The sequence below is a fragment of the Pseudorca crassidens genome, chromosome 7 (genome assembly GCF_039906515.1).
Source record: "Pseudorca crassidens isolate mPseCra1 chromosome 7, mPseCra1.hap1, whole genome shotgun sequence".
Classification (NCBI taxonomy): Eukaryota; Metazoa; Chordata; class Mammalia; order Artiodactyla; family Delphinidae; genus Pseudorca; species Pseudorca crassidens.
Window position 1 is genome coordinate 10,737,818 of NC_090302.1, and position 13,110 is coordinate 10,750,927.

Here is a 13,110-nt window from a genome sequence, read left to right on the forward strand (position 1 = left end):
GAACCTCTAAGCATGTTCTCAGTCGTAGCACTTATATGTAATTGTGGGTATGTGATTATTTTGTTTGATTAGTGTCTGTCTCTCCTACCACAGGACAAGGCCCTCATGATGGAGCCCTTACCTGCCTTGTTCTTAGCTGTAGCTCTGACTGGTTGTTTGTCTACCTCTGACCTCAGCACTCCCCCCACCCCCAGATCCTTCATTCTTCTTAGATATTTTCCTTCCTAGCTCTTTTGTCATTTGTCCTGCTGGTGGGGGAGTCTTCTTCACCTGTCCTTCTGAGCCTGTTTTCTCATTTGTAATCTGGGGAGAAAAGTATTGACCTCTCAGGATTGTTGGGGGGACAATGTAAGGGAAAGGGTCCACAGTAAGTGCCTACCTCACAGGACCCTCTCTGCTTAGAACAGTCAGTGGCTGGGGTCTCAGGACACAGTAATTTCCCTCACCTTTCTCAGTTTTGTGGTAGTTGACTCTTCCCAAGAAGCATTTTCAGAAGAGAAGCAACTGGGAATTAGGACCACTCTTTAAATAACATTAGTTAACAGGTCCCATTTATTATGCCAGACCTTATATTAATTGCTTTGCATGCATCATCTTACTTGATTCTTGTAACAATCCTGTGAGGTAGTAACTATCACTATTATCCCTCCCCCCTTAGAAACCAGGACTTTGAGGCTTGGAGGTAACCAAAGTTGCACTTATTAAGTAGAAAAATCAGATATGTTTTACTTGTTTTTTCACCCACTCAGCAATTATTTATTGAGTGTCTACTGTGTTCAGGTTCTGTGCTCAGCAGTTGGGGTTATAATGATGAGAGTGAGAAAAAAGGGAGATCTAGAAAGGCTTTTGGGGGCTTCCCGAGTGGCGCAACGGTTAGGAATCCGCCTGCCAATGCAGGGGACCCGGGTTCGAGCCCTGGTCTGGGAGGATCCCACATGCCGCAGAGCAACTAAGCCCATGCGCCACAACTACTGAGCCTGCGTGCTGCAACTACCAAGGCCTGCACGCCTAAAGCCTGTGCTCTGCAATGAGAGAAGCCACCGCAATGAGAAGCCTGTGCACCGCAATGAAGAGTAGCCCCCGCTCGCCGCAACTAGAGAGAGCCCGTGCGCAGCAACGAAGACCCAACTCAGCCAAAAATAAATACATAAAATAAATAAGTTTATAGAAAGGCTTTTGGGAGGAAGTGACAACAGAGCTGGAGTCTGAAGGATGAGGAGGAGCTACTTCCAAGGGCTGAGCATTTGGCTGAACTTTTCTGTCCATCTTTGAGAGTCGATTTAGAATTTCATCCACCACTGAAACCCCAGTCCTTCCGGAGGTTTCTGCAGTGCCACTTAGGCCCTGATTGGATCTCCAGGGAAGGGGAACTCACTGCCTCCAGAGGTCTATGACAAAAGCAAGCTTTGGCTCTAGGAAGGCCACCTGGTCCTAACTCATTTTAGAACCCAGAACTGAGGGAATGGCCCAGAAGACCCATCTCCTCTGTCTCCCTCCCCCCCCCACGACCCCCAACTCTAAGGGCTCCCCTCCCCCTCTGGGGCTGGGGAACGGTAGTGGGGAAGCAATCACAGAGAGATCATTTCTCACAGTCCACAGAGAGTTGAGAGCTCAACAGAGCAGTAAGGGAACACAGAGGGGAACTAGATGTTCCCTGGTGGGAGATATTAATATCCGTGAGGGGCTATTTGAACAGGATCTTGAAAGATGAATAGGAGTTTGGGATTGTGTTGGGTGAAGCCAGTAGTGTGAAGGAGCCAAGCGTTCAGGTTCAGGCGTCTGACCGACTGGCTTTGGAATCCCCATTACTGATGGGTGATTTCATCAGTGTGTGATAGTGGCAATGTTGGAGCTATCTCATAGTGCAGATATGAGGTTCAGAGCATAGCGTTAATGTAAATCTCTCAGAACGGTAGCCCGAGCAGATTAAGGATGCAGTACAGGTTAACCGGTGTCGGTAAGGAACAGCCAACCAACCCATAAATGCAGGGAAGCATTGCAAAACATCCTGCCTAGCAGGTGAGGGAAGGGGTATAATGGGAAATGTGGCAGGGGTCAGACCAGGCAAGGGTGCGAATGCCAGGATGAGGACTTGAAAATTAAGCAAGCAATGACATAGAGGAGCCAACTGATTGGTGGGGCGGGGTAGGGGTCAGGGTGTGGAATGGGCAGCCAGTGAGGAAGCTGCAGCATAACCCAGCAGAATAGAGGTGGGCAAGGAACCAGTGTTCTTGTTCTTTGTTTTCGAACAGGCCAGGTAGAGCTTGGTTAGACCTTGGGAGGCAGCCGCGATGAGCCCTTTCCTGAGAGGGTCGCTGAAGGCGTACGCCCCCGGCAGGCCCAGAGGCTGGAGGCCGCGCGCCACCTGGTGGCCGCAGGAGGTGGGCTCAGCAGCGGAAATTGCAAAATCCGGGATTTTGCTCTGGTAAACTGAGGCAAGGAGCGGGTGTGGGGTAGATTGGGATCTTCCAATTGGACCCCGTCCCTATTCCAACCCCATTTTACAGATAGGAAAGCTGAGGAGAGGGGAAGGCGAACAAAACCGGGTAAGGACCCTCGCAAACGGAGGGCTTCAAGACCTCAGGAGTTAAGAGTCTGAGTTTCTTTATCGGCATCAATGGCCTGAAGCTTAGTTTGCCATTCTGTTCTTTGGGCAGGGGGAGAATGAAAGAGGAGGAAGAGAAACTTAAACCTTTCCCGCCCACCCGGAGGTAAAAGGCTTTAAAGAGTACTCCGGAAAGCGGAGTTTTATACATTCCATTTGCATACGAACGCAGTCACCTCGAGTTAAACTCCGGCCCTTTAATCTCGGGTCCAATTTGTCCCGAAGCCGCGGAGGAAGGCCCTCGTGAATACCCAAGCTCCGCCCCCTATAAGCCCCGCCCACAGGGCTGGGCTTCATTGCACGTGCTCACCCGGCTCCTTCGCGATCCGCCTTCTAGGAAAGACTCATTCTCGGGGCGGGGGGATACGAGGCGTCATAGGGGATGTTGAACATGGATAAATCATAATAAAGAGAAGGTCCTGAAGCATTCTTTATTCAATTTTTACCAGAAGTTTTCATCAGGGTTCATGATATTGAAAGGCCTTGGCCTTCCCTTCTCAAGGCCGCTTTTCCTTCCTCCCACCCCTTCAGTTGGTGGGGTCCCGCGTGGCCGGCCTCGCTCGGCGGACTCCAATTCCCAGCGTGCCCCGTAGGGCAGTGCGTGGCAGCGGCGCGTGACGTCGGGGGTGGGAGCTGGCCAGTGCTGAGGGGGCGCGGCGCGGAGGGGCGCGGAGCCCGGCGGCTCGGGGCCCAGAGAGCGCCGCGGTCGGCAGCCCGCCGGCCCCTGACAGCCCCCTCCCCCCCGGCGGACGACGACGACGACGAGGGCGCCGGTCATGGCGGAGCAGCGAACCGAGCGCGGGCCCTGAGCACCACCGCATGGAGCGGGACGAACGGCCGCGTAGCGGAGGGGGAGGCGGCGGGGGCTCGGCGGGGTTCCTGGAGCCGCCCGCCGCGCTCCCTCCGCCGCCGCGCAACGGTGGGTGAGGGGCGTGCAGAGTCTCGCCGGGCGAGAACCAGTTCCCTACCCCGGGGATTCCCCTCCTCTCAGCGGACTCTCACTCTGGGAAGCCGCGGCGGCCCGGGATCCCCTCAGCGCGGACCTTCACCCCGGTCCCCCTCGGCGCGGACCCTCCCTCTCCTCCCCCTTCTTCCCGGTTCCCCTCCGCGCGGATCCTCCCCCTGCCGGGTTCCCTCCACCCCGACCTTCGTTTTCCCCTCCCCTCTGTCCCCTCAGCACAGGCCTCCCCTCCCCCCGTCCCTCTGCGCGAATCCTCCCCCCTCCCCCAGGTCCCCTCTGCGCCGGCCCCTCTCGCTCTCCCCCGGTCCCCTCACCTCGAGTCCCGTCAGTGGGGAAGCCCCCTCCCCCTCGGGTTCCCTCCGCTCCCAGCCTCCCCTTCCCCCCCCCGGGTACTCTTCTGTGGGGGTCTCTTCCCCAAAGGGTCCCTTCGGCGACGAGCCTCTTCCCCTCCCCCCCACAACTCTCCCCCACGCGGGTCCCTCCTCCCTCCGTGGACTCTCCCTCTGCGCCCTGCCGCCGCCACACCCTCGACCCCTTGGTTTTCTCTGCCCCTCACCTTTATGGAGCCTCTTTCCCTCTCTTCTGCGGTGCCGCGCTTCCGTTGCTGCCCCAGCCTCCACCTCGGTGCCGACCCCCAGTTCCGTAGCTGCCGGCTCAGCGGTTCTCTTCTCTTTTGGACCCCGCACCCCGCCTTTCTGCGCTCCTTCCCCGCGCTCTCCTGCCCGCCTGTTCCCCCGCCCTGCTCAGCGCCTTCTGCCCGCTGGCTCAGAGCTCCGGCCCGACCGGGTGCCCGGGACACCTGCCTCTTCCCTTCTTAAATCCGTCTGTCCTGGCCCGCGCCTGCCCAACCTCAGTTCTCCTCTTCCTTTCGCGATCCCGGAGCCCAGGGCCGGAGGATTCCTCACCTGGCCCGGCCCTTCCCACCGCTCTCTCCCTGCCCCCACGTCCGGGCCAGGTCCTCAGGTTCCTCGGGGCTCTGGCTGGGCCCGACTCACCCTCCTCCCCTCGGCTCTGTGCTACCCCCGCAGGGTGTTTTATTTGTATCTGTTTGATATTTTCCCCCTCAGTGTTTGCCGCGGAATGTTTTTATTGGTAACGTGTAAGGAGCTTTTGTGAGGTCGTAAAAGGTGAACTTTTGAACTTGGAAAGCTCCCTGGAGCAATTAGCGCAGGCGTTAGCCCCGGGAGGCCTGCATTACAAAGGGTGCTCGTACCGGCCCGCAAACGCTTCGGCGGCAAACCCGATTTATTTATTTATTTGCCCTGCCTTCCACCTTTCAAATCTCCTCATTTCCGAATAAAGGGCAGGCTCTCGGAGATCCGTGTCTCCTCCCCTCTCTGCGCCATAAACGCCCAATTCTCTGAAAGATCTAGGACCGAACAGTGTCTAACAAGTAACAGATTTCAAATTGAATGCAAACACCCGGGACAGTTAGGAGGCACTAAAAATTAATTGCTTTAGCAAGAAGTTTCTCAATCAGGACAGTGACCTGGCAGGTGTGAAGAAAGTAACCTGAAAATAGGTCACTTGGGTGCTCAGTTGTTGAATGAATGAGGAGTTACACAAGGGGAGAAATCTTGGGGTGGATCTGCGCCTTTATAAATTTATTAACTCATCAAACATTTATTGCCAGTTTGAGTAGATCTGGTATTTTTTTTTTTTTTACCAGTTAAGGGAAAAGTCTGTTTCCTAGAGAGCCTGGTTAACTTCACTAAATGTTGCTGACCAAATAGTGATATGTTTTCAAAGCTCTTGTCCTTTTCTGAGATGTCTGTGATGTGCGGTATCTAGGTGGCTGGCAGTCCCTTGGGATGTCTTTGGAGACTAATTTCTGAATGTGAACATGTTTGAGATCAATAAAATCCCGTGTCACAAAGGAGGAGGCTGGAATCCAGTTAGGGTAGAAGGAGACAGTATCATAGGAACAAAGGATTTCTTTAGTGCTTTTGACTTGTGAGCTTTTTAAGAGGTGATTTGGTTTGGTGTTAATGTGTTAAAGTTGTAAATCGTGATGTAAAATTTATCATGCTGATTTTTTACCCAAGTTCCAGATCTATGTTATGGCCCATATTAGTGTGTGTATTTTCATAATGCCTTTCTGTGTGTCTATACTTCCTGTATCCACCTGTGCGACACGTAGCTGATGGATTGTACTACAGACAGTACTTTCAGTTCTACTTGAGAATATTGTTGTAAGGGAAGCCTAGGAACTGCATTTGCTATTAATTATTCATTAGTACATTTTAAAGAACTCAGTGGTAATTTTAACTCAATCAAATTTCCCTTTCACAGCCTCATTTCCTCAGTCGTCTGGACCATTTAAAAGAATGTTATCAAGCAATACATTTAGGCTAAGGTGGCATCAGTCCAGTTTAGTGCTACAAATATTTCCTTTTTGTTGAAAACAGAATGGGATTTTGGCAGTTTGATGGGCTTTAAAGAAAATATGTGAAACATTAGACTGTTGTGGGAAGTTTTATTTTCTAGTGTAAAAATGAGCATTGTCTACTGTTTTACAATTTATGTTCATTATATTTTATAACTTAACATGCTCACAGAAGAATTACCAAAAAAGGAAAAAAAAATTTGGAATGGTGGGACCTTTTTTTTTTCTCGTTCACTTACTAATTAATATTTTTCTCCAAAAGTAAATGAAACTGCTTAGGTTCCAAGCAGAGAAAATGAATTCTTCTGGCTTTTTATCCTAGCGACTGATTTCTATTTTATATGACTATTTGCAGTAGATAGCTATCTAGATAGGAGGTCTTTTGGTTTGTGTCATGAAGAAATAAACTGGAGGTGGAATTTTAGAAATGTTTTCCTGCCAGAAATGCCACTGATGCTGAATTTACAGTCCTTTAAATGGTTTTAATGGTTTTTATTATTCTATTGCAGTAGAGTTGCTAGCCTTTTGATGCACCATCACCCTTCCAGGAATTCCCTGTGCTGACTGCGCTAGATATTTTCAGTTGTTGCTTTTAGGTTTTGAAGACAAACATGAACTCACTTAGTCATAATTTTAAAGGAAGATGAATGATTTGAGGAAGTATATGCTGAATATTGCACTTGTTCATTTTATTTTAAGAGAATAAGGGAGTAGACAAATATTTCAAGCAAAGGAAGATAATAAGCCACTCTAAGTAATTAAAGGCATGTTTTATATAATTACACTTTAGAGGAATTGGAGAGTTCACTAAATAACATCATGCCCTTTTTTTGCTAAGACCATAGCATCCGAATGTTTATCCCTGAAAATACATTAGCAGTTGTTTTCCATGACAGTCTAACTTTTCAGTTCTGTGACTTTAAAGATCAAAGTTAGTTCTGAGTCACCTCAGAATTTTCTACTTCCATTAAAAAAAAAAAACATACTATAGTACTGTTGTTCTTTAGTAAAACAGCAAACAGGTGTTTTTTTAGTAGGTTCTGTGACCTCCAAAGAACAGTGAAAGGCAACAATGAACAGATTCATTGGTGATTTTGAGCAGCTGAGGTGTGAGATGACCACATTTCCAATCTCATATTTACCATCCACTGTCTTCTTTCTGAGCATTTCTGTTTCATGTAATCAGAATATGAACATGACATGTTCCTAATCCATAAATCATTTTGAATTCTATAGCAAAATTGTGTGTGTGTGTGTGTGTGTGTGTGTGTGTGTGTGTGTGTATACTGCATGAATTAGCATGTGAAAGGGAGTTAGCGAGGGGGAGGAGGGAGATGAGCTAATGAAAAAACTGCTGGTAAATTTCCTAAAATATGCCCAAATCATGTATTCTGTATTCATAACTTCTTGGTTTCTCAGATTTTTCTACTTTTTCCTGGGGTTGTGGAGCAAAGGTTTAAATATCTAGGTTTAGGTTAGTGGAGATTGGAGGGTAGAAGTGCCAACTGCAAGTATGATATTGGTAAAGGAAGTTTCTACCACTTCTGGAGCCTGTTGTGCAAGATGGCTTTAAATTGCTAATGATGCTTGCGTGTTCTGGGGCCTGGGGCTGTATTTGTGAGTTTCATCCTGTATTAAGACACCATCACTTCGTTTTTATAACTAGGTGGGTATTTATTGGTTTGTGTTGAATAAATTGGTCCATTAATGAATTGTATTCAGATGGTAGCTTTTGGCTTCAGAATTTCAAAAGCCGGGATAGCTCCTTCCACATTAGGAGACTATTTTCAGCGAGCCCATGTAGGACTTCAGGGCCTTGTCATAATTTTTGGTTCTTGTATACTTTTGTGTTGTAGCCAAGTTAAATGACATTTTCCATTTAAGTATTTTTTCCATTTATATAATTAGGTTGAAGGTTAAATTTGGGAAGATGCCACTTACGAGTAAATTTTACATTGTTGGTCAAATCTACTCTATTAAAGTAGGACAATAAAAACGCCTTATTTTGTGTGAACCAGTCGTCTTATATGTGAAAAAGGTTCACAGTCAGAAAAATCACAAGTTATGAATCAACAGATAAATCTTGCATTTCAGCAAAGAATAAGAGAGTCTTTGAAACAATTTTAAATAGAAGGTAGCTATTGAATATGTCCACACAGGTAGCGATCTAATATACCCAACTCTTTGTAATACTTCGAAAGTATTTCTGAGACCAACAAGTTGTGAAAGAAAACGTTTTCTTTCAAACTTTTGTATTCTTAAGGTCAACTTTTTCCTGGTTCAGGTAATTTCTTAAGGGCTTACGGATGCCTTTGATCGATAACTAGGGTTCAGAAATACCAGCATTATTTAAAGTCAGCAAGAAGTACTGAGCAGGTAATTCTTTTTCGGTTGTTGCGTCCCTGTTAGAGCCGAAGATTCAGATTCGTCTGAACTTATTCTTATATTAAAAAACAAACAAAAAAAACAAAAAAACAAACTCTGGATTAACTTTGATATACAGTATTCCAAGAATCAGGCCCAGTCTTCTATTTATTGCTTGTTTTCCACCATGGCTTGTCTTTATGAAAAAGATAAGACTGTTAGACCTTAGATAATGGAAAATTAGAAGAAAACCATTGTGAGGTGGCTAACCTGCCTTTTCAGTGTGGTTTAGAAATAACTATAAATAGAAAACTTTACTTGAAAGATTAAAACATTTCCTACTGTATTTCATTCTTCCCTTACTACCTGCTGTTAAACAGTAGCCTGCAGAGAACAGCTTTTCAAGAAACAGATTTTTTTTTGTTTACGATTATTTAAATAAGACTTTACTATGTAACCTGGTAATTCTAATTAACAGTGATTTAATTGGGGAGCGAACCAGGATTTCCTCATGGCTGCCGGGGACCTGAATTGCTTTTTTCCCCACCCCCAGCAGCACCAAATCTTTTGATCCCTAAGCTACAGTGGTTGTCATTTGAGAAAGCAAACTGAGAGAAAATAAGTTGCGAAAATAGTCTACTTTGAGGCTTCATTTGCATCTTGGAAGTTGTTCTTAGAAAAAAAATTATAGGGATAATTGAATCTTTAAAATTTATTTTGAAGGGCGCAAACTCTCATGTCTAAACAGAAAATTCCTAAATTTCCTTAAAAATACATTTTTTGCTTTAAAAATTTGGGGGATGTTTTAGCATTGACAATCACTATTTCAAAAGAGAAATTATCCTAATTATAAGTCCACAGGAGGCACTTAAGTGTTTTGAATTTCTTTAGGAATGTGTGTTTGGGGAAAACAAAAGTTAGCCTTTATGCAGTGGAAAAATTTTCATTCAAAGTAGTTGTGGTTTCTCCATCAGCATTATATTAAAAAGTTCAAATAGAGAATCACAGATTCTTATGTCATATACTTAATAAACTGTACAGTTTGTTATATTAAGAGTTAATTTTGAAAAGTATCTTTAAATGATGAAGTCTTTGGATCTTAATTGCGAACCTTACACCTTTCAGTTTGTTTACATGGGAGAAGCTATTCAAGCATAAACCACAGATGGCAGTAGCAGCATATTTTTCTGTTTTCTGGACAGACTCTGGCCTTTAGGTTGGTGTCAATTCTACGGGCACTGTTGATACGTCAGCTGCCAAGTATAATGTTTCCTAAACCAATTCCCTAGGCAGCAACATGTAATGTGTTCTGGAAACAAATCCGGGCAATTGATTTGAAGATACACTCTGTGGGTGGTTTGAACCAGAGTAGTGATTTTGCTCTCATCTCAGAGTGAGAAATCATAAAGAGAAATTGGTAATAATGATGGAATTGTTTGAGTAATAAGCTGTAGCGCATTGGAATGGCAGTGGTGATATTAGCAAAGGATATATCAAACATAGATACTTGCTTGAACAACTGTTTGCATTGGAAACAATTTGTAGTTTTTTAGAAAATATACTCAAGAATTATAATTTTGAGAGAGAGAAATGCACAACTAAATTCTTCATGTGGAAGAGGTAGATAGCCTTCTCAACTCTTTATTTCCAACTCTTTATATTTCATAGTATCAGGGAATTTTGTATCTGTCTATAAAAGCATTTCAGAGGTCTGTGAATGCTTGCTCTTCCATCCCATCATTGTAGTGTCAAAATTTCTGTGTTCTTAATTTTTCCCTTTAAAACCATTGTTTGAAAAAGGACATAATTAATTAAACAGGTTTTTTTTTTTTTTTTTTTTTTTTTTGGCGGTACGCGGGCCTCTCAATGTTGTGGCCTCTCCCATTGCGGAGCATAGGCTCCGGACGCGCAGGCTCAGCGGCCATGGCTCACGGGCCCAGCCGCTCCGTGGCATGTGGGATCTTCCCGGACCGGGGCACGAACCTGTGTCCCCTGCATCGGCAGGTGGACTCTCAACCACTGCGCCACCAGGGAAGCCCCTTTCTTTCTTTTTAAAAACTCTGTAAAGGGGCTGTGGAGGAAAAAAAATGAAAATGAGTTCATATTGAGTTTTCTTTACTTGAGACTAAATGAGACTAAATGAAGTTCACGTCACTGAGTTCTCTGATAAGGCTTTTGTTACCTGCTACATGAAACCTGTTGCTTAACTGTTAATTATTTGTGTTAGAAATTTTCCAATAGAACCTGCTTCCTCACCAAGGGTGGATTTATAATTGTGGAAATAAATCTGACAACACAGAAATACTTTATTACTTGATAAGAATCATTGCTATAAAAATTAAATACTTATGAGATAAAAATCCTATCTTGCTTTTTAAAACTTCCATCAAGAACAGTTGTGATAAACTATAATGGAAGAGAATATTAAAAAAAAGAATGTGTATATGGATGTATAACTGAATCACTTAGCTGTACTGCAGAAATTAACACAACATTGTAAATCAACTATACTTCAATTAAAAATATAAGTAAAAGAAAAGAACCCAAAATTATGAACATAAAAGAAAAGAATAGTTTGCTTGTTTGCTTTCAGTAGACATGTTTGGCTTTCACAGAGCCTTCTAAAGTTGTGATTTTGGCAAAGTCAATTTGTAGATTGGTTTTCCTTTAACCTGGTTTGCACTGAGAGAGGTGGTAATAAAATCTGTATAGGAGAAGTATCTCCTCTTCTGGTGTTAAGAATACCCTTTCCTAGTGTGAGTAACATTTTAGTGTAAGTCAATTACTGTGTTGTTAAAGGGTTAGGGATTTTCTCCTTAGGATAGTTGCTAGGTAGAATTCATTCTGTAGTGAGCTTGCTGGCAGAAGAAATGTCACAGAACAATGTGAGTAACAGTAAGGAGTAACTGGATCAGAATTTAAGATGAAGATTGGTGGATGATGAACGATCAGTGTGATATTTGGGCTACCTTCCTGAGAGCTCTCTAGTTATCTTGATGTTCTTGGAGTTTCACGTAATGTACCTTTCAAAGCATTTTTGTGTTCTCCAGGTAGGGTGGGGGGGCAGCTTAGTAATGAGAAGGTACATGCGTTTCCTTTTTCATTTTAATGCTTGGATATTATTTCAAGTTTCAGATGAGTTAAATCGTGCTAATTACTAAGCTTAATAACTGAGGCAGATTTGGTTTTTTTCTTCCATATTTTTGCTGTGCTCTCGAAATCTAACCTGCTAGGAGGCTTCTCTCTAGCCTTACAGCCCTTCCTCCAAAATGCCTTTTTAGCAGGATAATAAACCACGTGGGGGGAATCCCCCACTGATATCTATTCAGAGGGCTTTGTTTTTTTGGAAGTCGCAGTAGTAGTCTCAGCAAAGGAGGAAGGATTTTGGTTAGATAGTGTGAGAGGGAAAGAGCAGGGACTCTGGAGTGTGGCAGAACAAAGATCACAACTGTGTGACTTTGTCACTTGACTTCTTTGAACTTTAGTGTTCTCATTGAATAATAATAGCTAACATTTATATAGTTATTATATAATATTCTTAGCACCTTACATTTATCAACTCACTTTATTCTCATAACCCTATGAGGTAGGTGTTCTATTATCATCTCCATTTTACAGATGTGAAAACTGAAGCCCACAGAGGTTAAGCCCTAGATTTTACAGTTAGTAACACCATTAATCATTTGTTTCCTAGGTTTAATCTCTCCTTCCACTCCTTCTCCCCACATACTATAATGTTTCTGAAATTGAGGGTAGGGTTATTAGGACTTGTGACAAAGTCTGTAGAGTGCCAAGCATAGTGTCTGCCTCAAAGCAGACACTTGTGAATCCAGGCCATTTATAGTTGTTGAGGAGGCCCAGAACTCAACTCCCGATATTAGAGAGTCACAGAGATCCACCCTTAGAGTTGCAAGTGATTTTTTTTTCTTTCTCTCATGTTAGCTTTAATAAGCCAACCAGAAAACAACTGAGCAGAAAATAATTTTGCAGAATCAGAGATAATCCTTGAGTGCTAAGGAAAGAAGGGGTTTTGAGCCATTCAAGGCAGGGATATCATATCTTGTATCTGTAGCGTCAGCACTAAAAACACAAGAAATTGGTGTTTCATGAATGTTGAATGAATGGACGAATGAAAGCGGTCAGGTCAGGAATCTTGAGTCTTTTGCTTTAATCAGAGCCCTTTGAGTCTGAGTTCTTTGCTGGTAGTCAGAGAAAGTCTGCAAAATATAAGGGAAGGGAATGTGCTTTTCAGTCACTTCAGAAAATTGGGGCAAGTATGTAAGTCAAGCCATGTGTTGAAGCTAAATCCAAGGTTTGACAGGCCCTCCTGGAACCAGAATATAGCTACATTTCTGTTTGGAAATGTAGCTCTCATTATACCTAAAGTGACCAGATACACCAGATTAAGATGCGATGGCCAGTAAACCCCTGGCTGTTTGCTTGACTATGTTGGGGAATGTGGTTTAGGAAAAAGATGAGCTTTGTCCCCTATACCTTTTTTATTTCTGCCACACAAAAGCTGCCTATATGAAAAAGAGGAGGACAAGTCTAAGGTTGATGTGACCCTTTGAAAATGGAAATATAAGAACCAGTTGTCTAAAGTTTGTAAAATATAGATAGTGATTTCCTAGCAAGGAGATGGTGAGACTGATGTGGCAGTGGGGGTTAATAGATCGTGGTAGCAATGTAGTTTGAGCAGGAAAGGACTTGCGAGAGGAGGCCAACTACATTATTTGAGGAGGTATGAGGCTCAGGAAATAGTTGATGCGCCTAGGTTTTGCCTGGATTCTCATT

General features: G+C 44.1%; 2 protein-coding genes across 3 annotated transcripts in view; one reads left to right on the forward strand and one right to left on the reverse strand.

Moving 5' to 3' along the window:
- Positions 1–4,298, reverse strand: part of OLFML2A (olfactomedin like 2A) — a 33,425-nt gene extending 29,127 nt beyond the window's left edge. The window contains exon 1 of the mRNA XM_067743346.1: positions 4,123–4,298. The gene's annotated coding sequence lies outside the window, so the exon portion shown is untranslated. The remainder of the gene's footprint in view (positions 1–4,122) is intronic.
- NR6A1 (nuclear receptor subfamily 6 group A member 1) overlaps positions 3,259–13,110 on the forward strand; it is a 209,713-nt gene continuing 199,861 nt past the window's right edge. For both annotated transcript variants that reach the window (XM_067743347.1, XM_067743348.1), the window contains exon 1: positions 3,259–3,524. In XM_067743347.1, coding sequence (XP_067599448.1) covers positions 3,425–3,524 — 100 coding nt within the window. In that variant the 5' untranslated portion in view covers positions 3,259–3,424. The remainder of the gene's footprint in view (positions 3,525–13,110) is intronic.